Genomic DNA, 22,213 nt, shown 5'->3' with positions numbered 1-22,213 from the left:
ACATTCCTTGATAATCTCAAGTTTCACCTTAAGAGCAAGATGTGTATGTGTTTTGGTTGTAGAATTGATTCGGTCCAACCAGTAACTTTCTACTCCTCGGAGCACTATGTTGAAAATGGCATATTTATAGGTGAGTTTTTGATGGTTTGACATACAAAGATGCGTATCATGATATGGGGATTTATCCGCCAATCTCAAGTTACACCTTAAGAGCAAGATGTGTATGCATATTTATTAGGATTAACCTATGTATTACTAGGCAAATTTGCTTGAGGCCCAGTATTCAACATATTCGCCAACTGACCCACTTGCATCTCCAAATTTCTAATGGAGGATCTCGTCTTTGTCATAAACTGAGTCTGAGTGTTGGCGAGGGTCAATAAAGCTGCTTGCAATTCATTAGGCTTTTTTTGAGGAGCTGGTGGCTTAGGCTGCTGAGAAGATGAAGCTTGAGGCGGCGCTTAAGACATAGGTTGAACTCAAGAAGTCTGCAGAAGACTTGTATGTTATAGTCCAGTAGCGTGGGGAGCCTCTCCGTGACTACGTAAGTCGTTTCAACAAGAAGAAGATATCCATTACCAACTGCAATCTAGACACAACCATCTCAGCCATCTGGAAAGGTCTCCGCTACGACTCATATCAGTACAAAGAGCTTACCAAGTACCCTTGCAAGACAATGGAATACGTCATCGCCAAGGCCTGGACACAGATCAAGTGGGAGGAAGACAAAGCTAACTATTATCACTCCTCCCCACAAAGAAGGATACCCGAAGAGACTCAAGGGTGGACATACGACATAGGGACAGACGATCCGAGTCATACCCATATCCTACTAGGCTTGAGAAAAGAAGAAGGGAGTACAACTGGTCATTCGAGACACGCCACAAGATGGACGAAAAATACCAGAGTACGACCTATCAATCTCGCTTACTGAAGCTGTAGCGGCGCTAAAAGGGCTAGGAGACAGAGTGAGGTGCCCTAAAAGATGATAACACTAGTCGACTAGAGGGACAGAACCAAGTGGTGTGACTTCCATGTTGATTATGGCCAACGAACAGACGAATTCATTACCCTAAAGCTCGAAGTGTCAAACTTATCAAAATGCGAACACCTGACCAATCTCTTAATATAAAAAGGCAAAAGAGTCTTCCAAAGCAGGGAAGACAAGTCAGCCAACTAGAGAAAGCTGACTCCACCCAGACCCCCCACCCATGAGTGGACCGTCAACGTGATAACATGTGGCTCTGAAGTAAGCGGAGTCACCCATTCAGCAGCTAAAAGACATACCAGACAGACCAACTGGACTAACGGGGAGTCAAGTGGAACAGAGAAGACTACGACTAACTCACCATCTCAAACCATCAACTTTTCTACATCAGAGTCAACCAGTCTCCTCAACCCACATCATGATGCTCTTGTTATTGCACTTTATATTGTTAACTGTTTAACTAAACACATTATCATTGATAACGACGGTTCAGCTAATGTTTTGTTTATGAATGCTCTCAGGGAAATGGGGATAGATGAGTCTAAGATTGTAAAAAAACTACCGTCTTCATTGACTTCTGTGGAGAACAAAAGAACACAGTAGGGGAGGTTGAGCTACCTGTATATGCAGAAGGAGTCAATTTGTACACAAGGTTCCTGGTGGACTCACCCTTAACATACAATGTCATACTAGGCCGACTATGGATACACGAGATGGAGGCTGTGCCATCAACCTACCACCAAATACTGAGGTTCCCAACCAAATGGGGGGTAAAAAAGATCAGATGACAGCAGAATGACTTGAGGGCATGCTATCAAACCACCATGAAAGCCAAACTTGCCCAGTTATAACAGTTACAATAGGAAGGAACGACTAACTCGCTGCCAGACCTACCAAACATAGAGGAGTTAGACGAAGTCTAGATCCATCCAAACATCCTAGACCACAAAGTCCAGATCAGAACGAGACTAGACCCCGACATCAGAATAAAGATTTTCGAATTCTTTTCTAATAATTATAACGGTTTTGCTTGGTCCCATCCAAACATAACTGGAATCATAAATTGCAGGTTGACCCAGATTACTTACCAAGAAAGCAAAAGAGAAGGAAGTTTTCCCCTGAAAGAAACAAGGAAATCAACGAAGAATTCCAGAAGCTCACTGAGAACAAATTTGTGAGGGAGGTGCATTACCCTGAGTGGCAGAACAACGTGGTCATTGTGAAGAAGAAGAATGATAAATGGTGAGTATGCATCGACTTCACAGACCTCAACAAGGCGTGCTCTAAAGACTCGTTCCCATTATCACACATAGACATGCTGGAAGACGCCACAACCGGTCATGAACTACTTAGCTTCATGGACACGTACTCAGGATGGAACTAGATCCTAATGCACTCAGACGACCAAGAGAAGACAACCTTCATGACCAACCTGGGCATATTATGCTACAAAGTTATGTCGTTCGGATTGAAGAACGCAGGGGCGACTTACCAATGATTGGTGAACAAGATGGCTACTGACTTGCTGGGGAAGATGATGGAAGTCTACATCGACAACATGCTCGTCAAATCCCTCGTTGCTGAGGACCATATTAGTCATTTAAAACAATCATTTGAAATTCTTAGAAAATATAACATGAAATTGATTCCGACTAAATGCTATTTTCGTGTCACTACAGGAAAATTCCTTGGCTACCTGGTTACTCAGATATGAATTGAAGCCAACTTAGCACAAACAAATTCAATCCAAAGAATCCCCCTCCAAAATGCATTAATGAGGTGCATAAGTTAACTGGATGTATCATTGCACTCAATCGATTCATTTCAAAATAATTTGAACGATGCTATCCATTCTTCCACACGTTAAGGAAGTCAAAGACATTTGAGTGTACGACAGAGTGTGAGGTAGCATTGGCTGAACTCAAGTGCTACCTGACCAGCCCCCCTTTGTTGTCAAAGCCAAAGGATAGTGAGACATTATTTGTCTACCTGGCCATATCCGAGACAGTCGTCAGTGCAGTCCTAATGTGAGAGGCGAAGATAGAAAGTCCTCCACTGAGGCGGATATTGATAGAAAGTCCGGTCCACCTCATTGTTGGTCGTGCTATACAGAACTTCATTATCCTGGTCCACCCTCCCCCTCGTGTAGTCATGGAAAACACTCAAGTACTGGTGAATGTAGGGGTGTACACAGGTCGAGTTTTCAGGTGCATTGTGTTCGGGTTTTCCGGGTTTCTGGTGGAGGAAAGTGGTACCGAATCTGGTCCGAAATTTTTGGGTTTGGTTGAGTTTTGGGTGGGATTGGTCCAAAAATGGGCATTGGTAAAAAAATTTAAAAAATACCATTTTTTGACACCTTTTTTATTATTTTTTTTGTTTTCACATGTTTTTTTTTTAAACTTTGTTATTAGTTTGATAATGTTGATTTTTTTTTTACAAATTGGGCCTTAGTAATTATTTTTAAAAAAATATTAATTTTTTTGAATTTTTTTTTTAGTTATGTTCGGGTTCGGGTGCGTCCTTAATTTTAAAACCCAAACTCGACCCGAACCATGTCAGATTCGGACCGGATTTCACCCGAAGTCGACGGGTTTTGCAAAAAAATTAGGTTTTCGGGTTGCGGATCAAGCGGGTTTGCAGGTTTTTCAGGTCAAATGTTCACCCCTAGGTGAATGTGTTGTCCTTGTCTAATAAAGTAATCAAGGCAGGCGGTGTTCAAGTTCCTCGGTGGTTGTAAAGCCAATTATGTTTGTTGCTCTCTTCCGTCTGCCTCCTCTTCTGGCTACGAAGCATTCACATTAGCCTGGGCATTTACTTGTTCTCCTTCCCCCTTAGCTTGTGCCCCACGAGGTCGTGGTACTGGAGGCTCTACAGAAGGTGGCTGAAAATTGTGCATGGTGGATCAAGAAATAGGCCCCATACCTTTCATATAATAGTCACTCGAGGACACCAGCACCTCCCATACCTGACACAGGCCCATGATCATAAACCCATGTCCTAATCCAGTAGTAGTATGGAGGTGGCACAAATCACAGATACTAGGCCGTATCACTCTCCCAATATAAACCGAGAGCCCCTTCATAATGGCATATATCAATAAGTACTGGTCAATCCCAACATCAAATATGTGAGTATTAGGCATAAGCTTAGCACTCACGAATAACATCCAAGTGCGGGCTACCCTATTCATTTGGTATCTCCTAATAGTATTTGGCTGCCCCTCTTGCATCACAAATTGGGATATAGGAATACACAAACTTTCATTCACATCGTCCCAATCAATATTCCAAGAAGTGACCAAATGATGGTATTCATCCTCTTCCCTCGGTATCACCAGTAAGCCATACAAAGCATCCATATTGTCCACATCACACTCCACCTCAATCCCCCAACAAAATACCTTCTTATTCATCGAATCCGGAAAGTTGGCATAGAATTCATATACCATTGGACAGTTGACCTTGGCCATTTTCTTGTCCATAAAAGTCTTCCAATTTCTCCCTTGAATTTCTTGTCTAATAGTCTCATAAATGTCATCTTTGAAGGGAGAATCCTCATATTCCATACCTCTCTCCTTAATGAGTCCCCGTAGACAACACTTTTGATAATGCTCAAAAGCGTCCTTATTAATGAACCTTGAAGAATCATACTCAACCGGAAGGGGTGGTTGTGGAATGGGCTTGGGTAATGGTAGTGGTTGGTGGGATGTGGATGCACTGTTGTGTTTCTTGGTAGTGGCTGCCCTAGATAGGTTCTTCCTAGTGACCATATCTCAAAATTTTGGTATTAGGGTTTAAGAAAATTGGGCAACACCTCCCCTTAAAAATTCATGTCCCAAAATTACCCAAGATAGAATTTCCAATGAAAGTGTATGATAATAAAACTTACTCACCCTTGGAAGACTAGAACCCTTGATGTAGACAAATCTTAACCCAATGTATGTCTTCCCCCAAACTTCCTCCTTCTTTCTTCAAATGTAGAGATTTGATGAATCCTAGGGTTAGGTTGATGGATTGAAGGTTAGGATTGGTGAGAAATTCGTAATTGATGGTTGAGTTGAAGAACTTTTGGAGTGGGTGTTGGATTTTTAGAGTGATTGGGGAGAAATTAGGATGAAAGAATGGGTTAGAGGAGTGAGAATGAGAGAAAAATTCGTAGAGAGAGAAAGTAGTTTTGAATTATGTGGGGAAAAATGAGGGAAATGTTGGTTTATAGGCTGATATGGGGGCGCGTCACGGACCATGCTTTTCCATGTTGCGACCTGCCTCAAAAAATTTCCTAGAAGCCGCGGCCCTTAAAACTCCATGTTGCGGCCCGTATCACCCCTCGAAAATCCACCACTCTCTGACTTTGGCAAGCGCCGTAGCCTTAATGAGCATGCCGCTGCACTAATTCCCACTTTCATTTTCTTCGATCCTGACATTCCCAGAAGTCGCGACTTAGCTAAAGTAAGTCACGACTTGGCCTCCACACGATTTTTTTCCAGTATATTTTGTTTCACGATTTTCACGGATCCTAAGTACAACCTAATTGAAACTTAAGAAAAATAAACATTACAACTAAAAATTAAAACTTAAAACCAAAATTGTACCAACAAAACATAAAGCATAAAAATAAAAACAACGTTGTCTTTTACGTCTTTTAGCCGGACAGTGCCTTCCCTTCTCAAAGGGGTCTTAATATCACAACAGGTTTTGCCTTCTCTACTTGGCCCTCAATATAGTGCTTTAATCGCTGACCATTCACCTTAAAATGCCTTGTCTTCTCACTATGTATCTGTACTGCACCATATGGAAGTGATACCACCACTGTGAAAGGTCCCGACCACCTCGATTTCAACTTGCCCGGAAATAATTTCAACCTTGAATTGTATAAGAGCACTTTATCCCTTGGTTGAAAGTCTTTACACAAGATACGCTTGTCATGGAAGGCCTTCGTCTTCTCCTTATAGATTTTAGCATTTTCATAAGCCTCGTTGCAGAACTCTTCTAGCTCATTCAGGTCCATGAGCCCAAAATGCTCTATGTTCAAGCTCCACAGGAAGATGACAAGCCTTCCCAAATACCAAGCGACATGGTGACACTTTTGGTTGAGTATACCCAAGCCCATTCCACAACCACCCCTTCCGGTTGAGTATGATTCTTCAAGGTTCATTAATAAGGACGCTTTTGAGCATTATCAAAAGTGTTGTCTACGGGGACTCATTAAGGAGAGAGGTATGGAATATGATGATTCTCCCTTCCAAGACGACATTTATGAGACTATTAGACAAGAAATTCAAGGGAGAAATTGGAAGACTTTTGTGGACAAGCAAATGACCAAGGTCAATTGTCCAATGGTCTATGAATTCTATGCCAACTTTCCGGGTTCTATGAATAGGAAGGTATTTTGTAGGGGGATTGAGGTGGAGTGTGATGTGGACAATATTGATGCTTTGTATGGCTTACTGGTGATACCGAGGGAAGAGGATGAATACCATAGGTTGGTCACTTCCTGGAATATAGATTGGGATGATGTGAATGAAACTTTGGGTATTCCTGGATCCCAATTTGTGATGCAAGAGGGGCAACCAAAGACTTTTAAGAGATACCAAATGAATAGGGTAACCCGCGCTTGGATGCTATTCGTGAGTGCTAGGCTTATGCCTAATACTCACCTATCTGATGGTGGGATTGACTGGTGCTTATTGATATATGCCATTATGAAGGGGCTCTCGATGGATATTGAGAGAGTGATACGGTCCAATATTTGTGATTTGTGTCACCTCCATACTACTGTTGGATTGGAACATGGGTCTATGATCATGGGCCTGTGCGAGGTATGGGAGGTGCCGGTGTACCCGAGTGACTATTATATGAAAGGCATGAGTCCTATTTATCGATCCGCCATGCATAGTTTTCAGCCATTTTCTGTGGAGCCTCTAGCACCATGACCTCATGGGGCACAAGCTGAGGAGGAAAGAGAACAAGCAAATGCCTAGGCTAATGTGAATGCTCCACAGCCAGAAGGGGAGGCAGTCGGAAGAGAGCAACCACCATATTTGGCTTTATAGCCACCGAGCGACTTGAACACCGCCCACCTTGATTACATCATTAGACAAGGACAGCACACTCACCAATACTTGAGTGCTTTCTATGACTACACGAGGGGACGGGTGGACCGGGATAATGAAGTTCTGTATCGCACGACCAATAATGAGGTAGACCAAACTTTTTATTAATATCCGCCTTAGTGGAGGCTGTTTGATGAGCCACCACCATTTTGAGATGATTCATAGCAGGTAAGTCTTCTTTCCTTAACTTTTATAAACATTGGGGACAATGTTTAGTTTAAGTTTGGGGGAGGGACTTAAAAATTTGTGTATGTTCTTAGAGTATTTATTTGTGTATATTTGTGTTTGTGAATATGTTGTGCTTCATTTTTTGTTTTATGTCATTTTGAGTTTTAAGTTTTGAGTTTGAGTCTAACGTGATTTTATTGTGAACCATGATTGCCAATGAAGATAAAGTGAATGATAGATGGTATAATTCAAAGAAAATGAATTCATGAAAACTTGTGTAATTGGTTAACTGCTTTTGTATTTCACTTTAGTGTGCTAACATATTTAGAAAACCTTTTCATGCTCAGTGAGTTGTACAGTTGAATTTCTTGATGCATATTGAATGGATTTGTGGATTGTATAGTGGGAAATTATAAATTCTAGAACTTGCTTATTTGTTATATGAGGCAAAATAATACATCATGCTTGTTTCGAAAAATGATTTAGGTCATTTTTGGATCGTTTGAGCCTTTCTTGCCAATGCTGGAATTTATTTTCCATTGATCACCATTGTTGAGCTTAATATTGTACCCTTTTGTTCTGAGCAACTAATAAAGCCTAAAAATTGAAACCTTGATATAAATCATTCCCTAAAGATACTATGATACACATGATGACAATATGGTGTGGATTCGCATTGGGGTCATTTGTGAAAGTTAATGAGATTCTAAAAAAATAAATAAAGAGAGTATATGTACAAAAATTGAAAAAGATTGTTTTTTTTTTTTTTTATATATGAACTACACTTCCAGCCTATACAAAGAAATAAGTTTAAGGGAGTGTAGTTAGTATTTTTTTTTTTAAAAGTTTTTTTTAAAAAAAAAAGAGAATAAAAACATATATCTCTCTCTAGATCAAGAAAAAAAAAGGGGAAATAGTATGGAGGCAGCTCTACGGAGCCAGAACTACATTTGGGATTGATCCCTGCAAATAGTATGGAGGCAGCTCTACGGAGCGCGACCACAATCATAACCAATTTTATTTTTCCTCCTTATAGACGATCCAGGGAGATTGCCTAGACTATAAGTCTAGACTACACCTGCATTTTAATAAAAAATAGTTCAAACAACACCAACAAAATGATAATTATTGCCTTCATCATTACAAACGGAACAAGTAACAAATCTAAGTCTAATTTCAATAATGACAATATATTACTCTTAGATTGGGGGAAAATGGGGTGCTAACAGAACCAGACAAGTCAAGCAGCCAGCCTGTACCCGATAAATACAACCAGACAACTAAGTTTCTCAGAATTTAAGTTATAGGAATGGAAAATACAACTAGATAACTTACAACAAAACATAAGATAAGTCAAGAGTTCATACAACTAGAAACATAAATGAAGAACCAAAATAACCATCCCTTTAAAGAAGCAAACAAATGCGATGTCAACCATCCATAGAAGGATCATTAGTAGTCATGTCGCCAAAGGAAATAGCCAACCCATCCGCTTGGGCTGCCTCCTTAGTCCTTATCTTCTCCAACTCTTCAAGGTCCACAATATACTTAGCAATATCCCAATTATCAGGCTTACCATCTCGGTACTCAATAGTCAACTGACCATGATACTGAATCTCAGCTTCTAGCTCGATCATCAACAACCACTGCTCTAACTGACTACCTTAGCTTGAATTTAATCACGCTTCGCGAGAGTCGACTTTAACTTGTTGTCTTCAACCTCATTGGTATTAAGCTGAGTCCCCAAATCATAAATAATCTTATCAAATTCCTTGTTCGACTCTTCTAGCTGGCCAACTTCACCACGAAGATCATTCCTTTGACCTCTTACTTCCTTCAAGGATACCTGTGGAGACTTGATCCTTTCCTTCAGCCAGATAACCCATTGCAGACCCTACAACAATGCAATACAAAAACGTTAGAAATGAGACAATAATAATATTACTTAGAAACATCAATTCTCCTTCTACTAGCCCCACCAAAAGAATGATCACCAGATCATACCACTGTAACCCGGTTGTAAACAACCTCCTAGCAAGAATTTCAAATTGAGAACTACAATCTTCTTCTCTATACTAACAAGATACTTGACTTGAATAGCCTAGACAACTATCACAGTTACTGACAGACATAATGAAGTGACCACCTAAGAGAACATATTTTTCAGTTAGACATACTGCTGGGCAACAAACATATTCACCAACCAACTAGACATCCTATTAAGTAACAAAATATTTACAAATCACTCAAACGTACTACTTAGCTAGACTTGTTACTAAATAAATAAATGTTCACCAGTCAAATAGAAAAAGGATATTTTGAGCAATCACCAAGTAAATTGCTATCTTACAAGACAAACAGTAAAAATACATTTTTTTACCAGTTGAGTGTGCGAGGCCGAGTGTGCAAGGCTGGGTGGATTGAGAGGCCGAGTGGGCCGAATGTTGTTTGAATGAGAGCTTGAGGTTTTTTTTAGAAAACCAAGTACTTTTTAATAGGCCCCATTTTTGGTTAACAATCGACATCCATCTAAGGTGTTTTATGCCTATAAAAATGGGAGGTTGCTTTCAACTTTGCTAACATTTTGGGGGCCTTGGTGGAGTGGTGTAAAGATTGGAGTAAAAATTCTCTCAAGAGGTAAGTTTGTGTTCTCCTTTCTTATCCTTTAAATGTTCTTATCTTGTTCTTCGTGTTAGTTTGTGTAAGTTCAATTTGTATTTTTCGTTTGATTCTGTAGATTTTGCATTATGTTTGATCTTCTCAACAATTTTTTACTGTTTGTCTTGTAAGATATTAATTTACTTGGTGATTGCTCTAAATAGTGTGTTAGTTTGACTGGTGAATATTTGTTTGCTTTGTAATATGTCTATCTAACTAGTACGCCGACTGATTTGTGAATATTTTGTTACTTAATAAAATGTCTAGTTGATTGGTGAATATGTTTGTTGCCTAGTGATATGTCTAACTAAAAAATATATTCACTTAGGTGGTCACTTCATTATGTATGCCAGCAACTGTGGCAGTTGTCCAGACTATTTGAGTCGACTGTCTTGTTAGTCTAGGGAGGAAAATTTTAGTTCTCAATTTGAAATTCTTGATGGGAAGGTTGATTGCAACTGGGTTACAGTGGTAGAATTAGGTGATCATTCTTTTGGTGGGGCTAGTAGAAGAGGAATTGATACCGACAAAACTATTGTTAATGGTACGCCTGGCTGCATGCTTTCATATCATAACCCTAATGACCGACGCGTTTTGACGACCCTTGAAGTTTTTTGTAAAAGACATAGTATAACGTTTGGAGTAGCTGAGTTGTTATTTGCCTATTATTTGAATAAATATTTAAATGAAAAGGGTAGATATCAACTTACGGGTAGGGGAAAAAAGCCACATTTGATTCCTTAAATGAAATTTGGAGATAAAAGGTGGAAGGCTCGTTACTTTATTGTTTCCTTTGACTCGCTGCAGTTTCCAGCTGATTGTAAGATTCCTTATGCATAGTTTTCTGCATGTGATTTTTTTTCTTGGTGTAGTTGTATATTTTGTGAGATTTGTTTTACTTGTCTTTACTAATGTTTTGATTGATTTTGTAGGTAAGCTCAACGTTAAGTATCTATGAGATTCAAGGTAGTTAGCTAGTTGGCTTTCACACATCCGTAGCTTTCCAAAGTCGATTCGTGATTGGAAGAATCTACTATTCGAGTTGAGTCTTCGCCAAAACTATTTGTGGCGTTTAGTCCTTCCGCCTCCTGAAGGTATTCTTATTCTTTAGAGTTGTGATAATCCTCATATTGTGTTTATCAAAAGATGTCTTCAAGTTTTAGGATATAAGCCCACTTTTTTGACTGAGTTGACGATGGCTGAGCAATTATTTGCAGACATAGTCATGTCTTAGCCATACACTCTTCCTCTTTCCGGTTTGAATTCTCTGGAATATGTGCATCAAGCGAAAAAGTCATTTGGTGGTAGCATCAGTGCGGACAAAGAGATTATGTGTATTGTTGAACCTCTCGTCCTACCATGAGTTCAAAAGAAGAAGAAAAAAGCTGCTCAAGTTGAGCCGTTTGATCCATTTAGCAACACGATTGATCTCTCATTTCGATCTTATGCTGCTGTTTTACAGTGAGTTGGGCCACACTTGTGGGAGATTAATAAACTACTGTGGCCCGAGGATAGGGACATGATGGATAAAATTGGTGTGGATGGGATGGTTGATACTAATGTCTCCCATTTATTTCAGGTATGTTAGTTTCTTTCCTCAGATGTATCTGAATATGATTGCTAATGTCTCATTTCTGACATTTTTGTATTGCATTGTTGTAGGGTCTGCAAGGGGTTATCTGGCTGAAGGAAAGTATCAAGTCTCTATAGGTGTCCTTAAAGGAAGTAAGAGGTCAAATGAATGGTCTTCATAGTGAAGTTGGCCAATTGAAAGAGTCAAAAAAGGAGTCTAACTAGATTATTGCTGATTTGAGGACTTAACTTGAGGCTAATGAGGTTGAAGCCAACAAATTGAAGTTGACTCTCGCGAAGCTTAAGGAAATTCAAACTAAAGTATCCATGCTAGAGCAGCGAATGTTGGTGATCAGGCTGGAAGTTGAAATCCAGTATCGTGGTTAGATGGTTATTGCGTATCAAAATGGTAAGGCTATTGAGTAATGAGATCCCTTATCGTTATGACTGCTAATGATCCTCATCTGGATGGCTGACTTTGCATTTGTCTGCTTCTTTAAAAGGATCACTATTTTGGTCCTTCATTTATATTTCTAGTTGTTGTATGAACTCTCGACTTATCTTATGTTTTTTTGTAAGTTGTCTAGTTGTATTTTCTATTCATGGACCTTTAATTCTAAGACACTTAGTTGTTGTATTGGGTGTTGCTGACTATGTCCATTCCCCATTTCATGGAAGGCCATTGGGACGTGGTTGTAACTTGACATTCTAGAGGTTGGTGAGGTGTTTAAGCGAATCGTTGACACTTATCACATCATTTAACATAGTCGGATGAGTTAGATTTTATGCTAGGCCAATTTTATCCTTGTGTCAGGGCTCGGTGTGCCAAGCTCCTTCCTTCCGAGTGGTTTCCACATTCTCCTTCGTGTAGCTCAGCTAGTATATACTTTGCTTCTGCATTGTTAACAGACCAAATATCGATCAGAAAATGATCGTCTATAGAGTTTACCTTGTATGATTGAGAAGTGGAGTGACTGAGCATTTAATTGTCAAGACTCATTATTATTCTCAAGCAATATGTCGCTTTCCAGATATTCTTGTGTAATGACCTAACTACTCTAGACTTTTGGACCATTAACGAAAACTATACATATTAATCCTTAATAAAACTTACAAGTGAAAATACCATAACTTTATTAAGAAACTTAAAAAATAAGAGTTAAACTTCCATAAAATTTAGGTTAGGATATAGGATCCCATTGTTTTAAAAACAAAACAAAACATAATTTAAAATAAAAAGGGATTACATAACAAGTGCGGAAAAATACATGTAAAAACCATAAAAACAAAACTACATCCTCGAATCGTAACGCTCGGCTCTTGAATCCATTCGACCTCAATACACATTCTCCAAGCTTCCAAGAACCTTTCCCGCCACTAAGACTATTTTCCTGTACATATAAACAAAAAGGAATGAGCCTAATGCCCAGCAAGGAAAATCTAACACATAGTTCATATACATAAATTTCATAAGAAACATAAAAACATAACATAACACTTATATCATACACATACTATAATGGCCATTATTACTTGGGGTCCCATAGACTAAACAAGTCATATGCCCATTAGATTAGTGGGGTCCTACTAGCTAAGCAGGTCATATGCCCATAATCCATTTGGGGCTTGTTAGTCATATGGGTCATATGCCCAAGCCTACAAACATACATAACATAACATATTTCATAACATAAAAACATAAGATAACATATAAAAAACATATAACATATAAATTCTATCATATTTTCCTTACCAAAATTACCGGGATATGAGGACAGAGTTGGGACTTTGGAACACTCCTAAAATCCATTTATGAAAGGGTGAGTCTATTGAAGAAAAAGAGATGAAAGAGATGAAGGAACTATACTTTTAAAATATACTTACCAAAACCTTTTGCTCAAGAACTTAGATTTCCTAACCAAAATAAGAATAAGGTTAGAATGAGTAGAAGACTATGAGAACTTTTAAAGAAAAAGTACAGAAACGAACTAGAGTTTGGGATACCTTGAAGACTTATAAGAACGATCTAAACCTTGAACCGAAATGCTATAAAATCTTACTTCCCAAGTGTTTGATAAGCTTATGATGATCAAACTTATGATTCCCAACCCAAGTGTTTACACTCTCACACTCACCTAGCAACTTGCAGCCTCTGAACTTAGAGTAAATGATGAATAATGGCTGGGTACTAGGTCCTATTTATAGAGTTTAGGAATGAAGAGATCTTCATTTAACTTGAATAAAAATAATGGCTTTTTAAGTGAAAATAATTTGAATTATCGTTCAACAGAGGCTGAAGACTCGTTCAAAAAGATGCTGGACTTATCAAGAGATTGAAGGTTTGAATGGGAAACGATTTCAAAAAGTTTCAAAATATGCTGAGAGGGGCGATATATCGCCCCCTGTAGGCGATATATCGCCTGGGCCAGTATGCCCGAGGCAAACGTGCATCGTTTCGGGTTTTTCGTATCCTCGTACTGCGATATATCGCCCCCTATAGCTGCGATATATCGACATACGCTGATTATTTAAACACGAAATTACACATTTTTAGCTTAATTTGAATTGAGTAAACAACCTTCACTATGCCCTTAAACGTTTTCAAAGCTGCTGACTGACCTTAGAGCATTCAAACTTTACCCTTAATAAATTTAATCCTCAAAATACTTAATCATTAATAACCCATACATAACATGTGCTTAAAATCCTATTGGTTCTTATCTAAACCTTGTAGTATAATAAATATTATCCTTAATATCAGTCATATTAATCAAACCTTAGGTTAAAATTAATATATTTAAACTATAGGTTAAACTTAGAAAATCTACAAGTACTACTATGAGTGTCCAAATAAATCCCGGTCTGAACCAAAAATCCACAGTCATAAAGATAATACTACTATTACTATGATACTACTATCTAACTTAGCTAAGTAAAGTTCTTGGACTCTACATCTTGTATCAGAGTTAGCCATGTTCGTTTAATAGAGATTGTTTACTTGTTTTTCTTTATCCTTCCAGACAACCGACCATTGAAGTTATAGTACTGGAATTGTTTTGGGAACGGTTGTCTAGATGGATGAGCCTAGGTTTGCTAATGCACTCGCATGATTGTTTTCTCCTCGGAGTACTTGATTGATAGTGAATTCACCGAATGTTGATTGCAACTTTTTCGTCTTGCTAATGTAGGTGGTCATCTTGTTGTCTCGAGCTTAGTAGTTTCCTTCCATTTCATTATTACGAATTACGAGTCACTGAATATGTTGATCCATCTGACTCCAAGTTTCTTAGCTAGTCTTAGTTCTACAATCATGTCTTTATATTCCGCTTCATTATTTATTTGCTTTGTTTTGTAAAAATTATATACTACGCAAGTGCACGTAAAGTGATAAATACAGTATCGTTCCCACACGTATTTTTTATTAATTACCAAATTTTCTTAATTCAATTCTATTTGAAAATTAATAAAATAAACTAAAGAAATAAAAACGCAAATCAAGAAACAAATAAATAATTCAATGGAGTAAAAACCTAGGGTATTTCATTTTATCAACTATCCACTATATTATTATGATTAATCAAATTTCATGACTCTTTTTTCTACAATGATAGTGTAATATTTGCCTTTTCGTTTCATAGGTTTTTTGGTAATTTTGGCATGTGAGGAAAATTTTGTAATTTAATAATCTTGAGAAGTATTTTGTAATTTTGTAAAATTTCATGTTATGTGATTAAATGAGTATGTTTCTGTAATATTAATATCTATGTAAGATATTTTATGTTGGAATATATCAAGGGTGTTCAGATTATGTACTAAAGTGATGAATCATGGTTCCTTCAAGTGATAGGGCTTTATTGTCAATAATTATTGAAGGGTCATAATGGAATAAAGAGAACTTATAGGGAATAAGTTAATTTGAATTATGAAAACTAACAATTTAGTGGAGAATTACTAAAAGGGGTTTTGTGAAATTGTTGGAATAGCTTAGATCAATGGTATGATGTTAATTTGGTGATAGTGAGTCATTATAAATAGAAAGTGAGAGATTAGGATTATGGTTTAGACTCAAAATTTTAATTTGGTGGCTGCTCTACACATGAAACAAAAGAGACAACTCTCTCTCTCTCTCCCTTTCTCTCTCACTCTTTCTAGACTAGGGTTCAAGAATTAAGAAGAAGAAGAAGAAGAATGAGGATTTCTTCAATACATATGGATCATCAGACACTTGTGCGACATCTTAATTATGATGCATTGGGAGAATAATTTCGTAGTTTGGGTTACTATACATGATCTTGGTAAGACCTTTTTATACTTTTAAGTTTATTTGATTTTTCTTGAAGCATTTGGTTATGTTAATGGTGGTTTTGATTAGAAAGCATGGTAGGTTGGGATGGTTGGTTTTATATGCAAGTTAGAGACTAGGTTGTTAATCTATAATGGTTAGAAACATGATAGAGTTAATTTTGTAAGTTATGATTGCTGGTTTTGAAGATTGGAAAGATAGCTTGGGGAAGAAGAAGTTTTTTTTGCATAAGGTTTGTTAGGGTTATGGAGTTAGGGGTTTCTCATGAATTTTTGGCATTTTACTTATCTTTAAGAACTGTATGATGATGTAGATGGATTTAAGACGAGAAAAACTCAAAAAGAATCGTTCAAAACATATTCAAATTGAGAAAGTTATGGCTGTTCGAGTTGAGTCGACGGACATGTTTCAAATCACTGCCCCAACGCCATTTAGGAGAACTGTCGAATAGTAGCACTACAGTGCTATGCAGCGAAAGATATATTTTTTTGGGGATTTTTAAGGTCGTGTTGAGGTTGTTTCAAGTGGAGTTCGTTGGGGAATTTCCTTCCTAACTTCTTGGGGACATTTTTAGGACTTTCCTAAGGATAATATAAGATTGATTGGATCTTAGGAAGGGTAAGATTTCCTTCATGACCTTTGGTTTAAGTTATGAGTCTCTAAATGATATATGTTGTATGTTTTGGATTTATGACTCGACAATGCACTTGAAGGGAAGTGATTGTGTCGCTGTTGGACTTGAGGTAAGAAGAGTGGACACCTGCACACAGGGTGTATACTCGACGTACTTAAGTATGATTGTATCATTTATATGATATAATGTTACGTGTTATGAATGTTTTGCGTGATTATGCTATATCAAGTTATGTATGACTATGATATGTGTGAATATGCTGTATATTTACGTATCATGCTTACAATATGAAAATGCATGCTCATGTTATGATAAATTTCATGCTTACGATGTGAAAATACATGCTTACGTTACGAAAAAAAATGCATGCTTATGTTAATTCGTGCTCGGTTGCACAACTGACAAGATCAACATTGGTTTATGACTGGAACGACATCGATAATACGTGTTATGATTGTGTTGTGATATGCTATGATATGTTAAGTTGTGCTATGATTATGTTATGATGCGACATAATTTTTTTTGGAACTATATATTTTAAGATATAGATTATGAGTAGTATATGATTTAGATTGTGATCATTTAAACTATTGTATGTTTTATGTTTATGTTTGGGTTTTGGGAATTGTGTCCTACATAACTCTTCTTGTTGTGTGTTAGCTCACGGGTACTCTGTGTTGCAGGTAAGGGAAAAAGTGTAGTTTGTTGAGGCGATGAGTTGGAGTAGGCTCGATCAGATATATGCATGTCGTGATTGGTTGACCTGAGGGTCAAGGGGTTGCTACCTATAAGTTGTTTTAAAAGTTTTTAACCTATGGTTTTTATGTTGAGTCTTAAAATAAACATTTTTACTTATGTTATGCATAAAAAAAAGATGATTTAGTTTGTTGAGTTGCATATTTGTAAAATATGTTTAATTCATGTTTATTTTTTAAAAGAGTTTCGAGAAAAGTTTTATTTTTTTAAAGAGATTTATGTATGTATTAATTTACTTAAATACCAAGTATTTAATAAATTAATTAGTTTTAAGTTTGGTCGTCATAGATATTAAGTTCATTAAATCAATCATATTCTTTCTCAAGTTATAAGATCTTAATTTACATGTGAATTCTTCTACATCTATTTGATTATTCTAACATGTAAAGGCATTAAGAGTTAGAACTTAAATGCTACACAAATCATAGATGTATTCTCATCTAGTATGTATTTATAGCATATTCAATTCTCTTTTTTTAGGTCTTGAATCAAAATCATAAGTCATGTAAATTGTGATCAAGCATTCACAATCATTAAGTATAAATTAAACAATTCAATATAGATATGAAGAAGAAATCATAAAACTATCATAATTAATAATAGAGATTCAAATGACTGTATTAAAAATACTAAAAAAGAAATTTAATTCATTATAATAACAAAAACAACTATTGAAATAAAATAAAAATGCATAGAGAAAAAGAAAAAAAGAAAAACTCTAAAAATTCTCTCCAATAGCCTCCAAGTTGTTTTTCTATGATTCTTTCCTCCTCTATGTCTCTAGGATTCCCCAAGATTTATTTATAACCCCCCAACAAATAGCCCTTAAAAATACCTAAAAATTAAAGGGAAACTTTCGTCCTTACGTCAGCACCGCGACCCTCAGAGACTTGCATGCGCCTAGACTCTACAACACCAACTAATCGTATTTTGGCCATAACTCTCTTGAGATAACTTGAAATTGGACAATTCAAAAAGTTGTGGAAAGCTAAGAGAAAGATCTACAATATCTATTTCTAGAAGGTTAGAGAGAGAAAGAGAGTGGAAAGTGATCAATTCACTAAAATCTCAAATAAACTCCTTAAAAGTGTAGGAACTGTCATTAGTGTCAACCAATGAGATTAGAGAATTTAAAAATAAATTTTGGAGCCAAAACACATAACTATAAGGGTCCGTACAGATGACCCATGCGTCACCTGTCTGGGCTGCTAAAAGATAGGAGATGCAGTGTTTATTGCACTGACTTTTGACCCCGTACATCGACCTAAAACACCTCCAAATGTTACTATTGCGATTTTTCTTTTATGATATGCAAGCATACATAATCTTCAATCAAGTAATATATTGATAAGTATTTAAATCGTCTCCACAATGATCGATTTAAGCTAAATATTATAAAAATCAACTCTAACAATTTTGTTTGTAAACACTTTGAATTGATGTGATTAATTAAGAATTTGCAAACTACTTAAAAAAAAAATAATGAAAAAGAGCAATTTAAACTAAATCAAGGAATAATTTCTTTGTCAAATGAATAATGGAAATAGCAAGTGTTGACTGCCTTTTTCACTATCAACTTTAAATAAAGAGAACTTACAAGAAAATGAAAATGACGCCGAGTTTTACGTGGTTCAGGTTATCAAACAACCTTGCTCCACAAGTCTATTATCTTGAGATGCTTGAAGTTTGAGAGGTCAAGCTTCAATGGAGGTTTTTGGCAGTGTATATGCTGCTCAAATTACACAATTGTCGAACTCCTTACAATGGGGTATCCCCACCATAATTATAGTGGCTAGGGACAATTAAGTGGGACTTTAGTAGTTATTATCCCTCGTAATGATGGGATCTTAGTCCCAAATACTACAATTCTTGTGATAAAAAATTGGAAGGTCTGTACAGATCGCACGAGGCCCATTTACGAGGTATCAACCCACCACTTTTTGGGAGGACATGTCGCTGACAATGTCATAGAGTGGCTGCACATCTTCCCCTATTAGGCACCACATTGGGACATGCTATTTGTCTTGATTAAGGAAACGATACCACTACATGCGGGGCGTGTCACGTGTCAGGAAGCTGTTGGTGGTCCCAAGATGCAGTGCTTGACAACTGCCATCATTCTCTGGGGTGAAGAACCATCATACTATAACTCTTCCTCTAAGAGGCTAAAGAATACCTAGTAGGATCTAAGGAAGCCTTCTCCGAGGCCGAGGCATGCTAAATAACCTCCTGAGTTCTATGAACACTCAACGAGTGCCACATGTCAACTTGACGAAAACACAGACAACATTTGCCCCCCAAGTCATTACTCGTCCTCGGACAGTGGAGACTTAACTAGATGATTGTCTCAGGGGAGTGCTCGGGGGGAAACGATTGGGCTGGACCTTTCCCTCTTTACTAATAAGGCAACGCCACACGTCAATTCCCCATTGCTAGGCCTGTATATTGGGACAAATTAATAAGGGGTCTTGTCCATGCCCAAAAAGTATATTCCGTACCTGACATGTCCATCCAAACTATATCGGAAGCATCCTTTCACATTGTACCCAGAACACCTTTTCTCCTACCTTTTTTATCGTGATCCATGCCTCGACAAACTACGATCGTAGGATTACTCTCGAGTACCTAGTGATCGACTACTTCCCTTGCACATTTTGTGAGTATAAAATCTGAATTTTAGGCTCCTCAAAATCATTTGCATTCATTAGGAACACTGAGAGCCCAAGCTTCTTTGTGCCCAAACGCCTTTCTTCCCTAAATTCCTCTACGTAACTCTTCCCTTCAAGGGTTTGTTTTCCTGGACGGTTGCAGACAAGCACAGTACTTCTGGGCAAATGACACAAAGTATCTTTGCATTTCCACGTGTTGCAAAATTTCTTAAGTGTGCAAGTGTACACAATCGCTAGCAAATAATATAATGAAAGTAATTTTTATTGTCTCCTCAAGGATTCTCGGTATCATTTGGTAACGTACCATGGGGTTTATTTCTAAGCTCATTAGATAGTTGCCCAACTTGGTTTTATAAGTTTCTCAATGATGTTTCTTGGCTTTGGATCATGGCTTCATTCTTCACTATATACTCCTTCAACATGTTCTCAAGAGAGCTAGATTGCATTGCTTGTTGTTATGGCCTTTGCTGTGGTGCTTGTGGGGGATAACCCAGTGGGAAATTTGGTCTTGGAGGCATAGAAGAATTGCTAGGGCCAGCTCCTTGATTACTCCATGAAAAATTTGGATGTTGCCTCCATGATGGGTTGTAGGAATTAGAATACGGACCATTCCTATTTTGATTCCCCATGTAACACACATCTGCTGGATTGGAAGGACAGCTATCAAAAGTATGATCCTCACCACAATACATACAAGAAATGCTCTCCATTTGCCCCATTTGTGTCCCCATAGGCTGCCCCATTGATTGATTCATCCCCATGTTCATTGTCTTGAGCATATTAGAAATAGAAGAAACTTGGGCTGTCAAAGAAGTGATGGCATCTACATCATGAATACCAGCCACCTTTCTACCTGTAGATGATCTAGAAGTGGGCCACTGATAGTTGTTGTTGGATATTCTCTCAAGGATTTCATATGCCTCGTTATAAGACTTAGCAAGAAGCACCTCGTTCGCTGAAGCATCAACCACCATTCAAGTATGAGCGTTGAGACCATTATAGAAGGTCTCCATCTTGATGCAATGTGGAATGCCATGGTGAGGGCATTTGCGCAACAACTCCTTAAACTGCTCCCATGCCTCATATAAAAATTCTTCATCAAGCAGCTGAAATGAAGTAATCTCATTGCAGAGCTTGGCATATTTAGTGGATGAAAATACTTCATCAAAAACCGCTCAGCCAACTCTTGCCAAGTAGTCACAGAATCAGATGGCAAAGAGTTCAACCAAGCTCTCACTCTGTCTCTCAAGGAGTATGGGAACAACTTCAGTCTCAGGGAATCCTCTATTACTCCTGGCAACTTGAAAGAGTCACTTACTTCAATGAACAAGCAAAGATGAAGGTGAGGATCCTCTATTGGCATCCCACTGAACTGGCCAACAGTTTGAAGCATCTGGAACATGACTGGCTTTAATTCAAATTGTGCAGCTTGAATTTTTGGTCTAAAAATGCTCAGATTGAGCTCATTGAAGAGGGGGAGAGCATATTTCCTGATAGCACGATCTCCGTCATCAGCCACAATAACTGCATTTTTCCCATTATTGGCAGCTACTCCCCCTTGAGCTACTCCTTCTTGAGCAGCTCCTGCTAGATTTGCCGCCCTTTGAACGGCTCCCTGTTGATCTCCTTGCTCAGCATCCATCACTAATACTCCTCTTTTTGATTTTTGTACTTTTCTCCTTCTTCTAAATGTACACTCAATTTATGGATCAATGGGAAGTAGTTCAGGGTCTTGATTCTCGTTCATAAACTATGTGCACCTGAATTGGCACGAGAATCATCCAAGTTAGCACAAAAGAAAATTTAAACCAAATTGAAAGATAATTAACTTTACAATAATTGACTTTAAGCAATCCCCGACAACGACGCCAAAAACTTGTTGCGAAATTTCTTAAGTGTGCAAGTGTACACAATCACTAGCAAGTAATATAATGAAAGTAATTTTTATCATCTCCTCAAGGATAGTTCAAACAAATATTGTAAAAATCAACACCAAACAATTTGGGGTACAAATAATTTTTTATGATTTAATTAATTGAAACTAAAAGAATTAAAACAAGCCTTTAAAACTAAAGCTAGTTGTTATCCCCGTTTCTTCCCAACATTCACGGCTCCGCATATTGAGTTCATGGACCACCTTGAAGGGATTTAAGGCCCAGATCAGGCCCAATAAATGGGTCAGGAGTAAGTCTAAGCGATCAAAGTGCCAGTAAAGCCCACACATTGTCCTGGGAAAAAAGCCGGGACCATGAAGCCGGCGTGTTTCATCTTCCCGGACCCCTTGTCCGATGTTAATCGCGGTGCGATGAAGAAACTATTTCCTCAAGTCTACGAATGGACCGGGATGATAGTA

At 37.8% G+C, this 22,213-nt stretch overlaps 1 protein-coding gene and 1 non-coding gene across 2 annotated transcripts; one reads left to right on the top strand and one right to left on the bottom strand.

The window, feature by feature from the left end:
- Window positions 1-5,653: 5,653 nt before the first annotated feature.
- LOC133824054 (uncharacterized) lies at window positions 5,654-6,142 on the bottom strand. Its single transcript, XM_062256916.1, has one exon. The coding sequence runs from the start codon at window positions 6,140-6,142 to the stop codon at window positions 5,654-5,656; it is 489 nt and encodes a 162-aa protein (XP_062112900.1).
- Window positions 6,143-20,889: 14,747 nt separating this feature from the next.
- Window positions 20,890-20,996, top strand: LOC133827674 (small nucleolar RNA R71). The gene has a single exon (XR_009890325.1). It is a non-coding gene; the product is annotated as a small nucleolar RNA R71 (small nucleolar RNA).
- The last annotated feature ends 1,217 nt before the right edge of the window (window positions 20,997-22,213 follow it).

The sequence above is a fragment of the Humulus lupulus genome, chromosome 3 (genome assembly GCF_963169125.1).
Source record: "Humulus lupulus chromosome 3, drHumLupu1.1, whole genome shotgun sequence".
Classification (NCBI taxonomy): Eukaryota; Viridiplantae; Streptophyta; class Magnoliopsida; order Rosales; family Cannabaceae; genus Humulus; species Humulus lupulus.
This window is presented reverse-complemented; position numbering and strand designations above follow the sequence as displayed.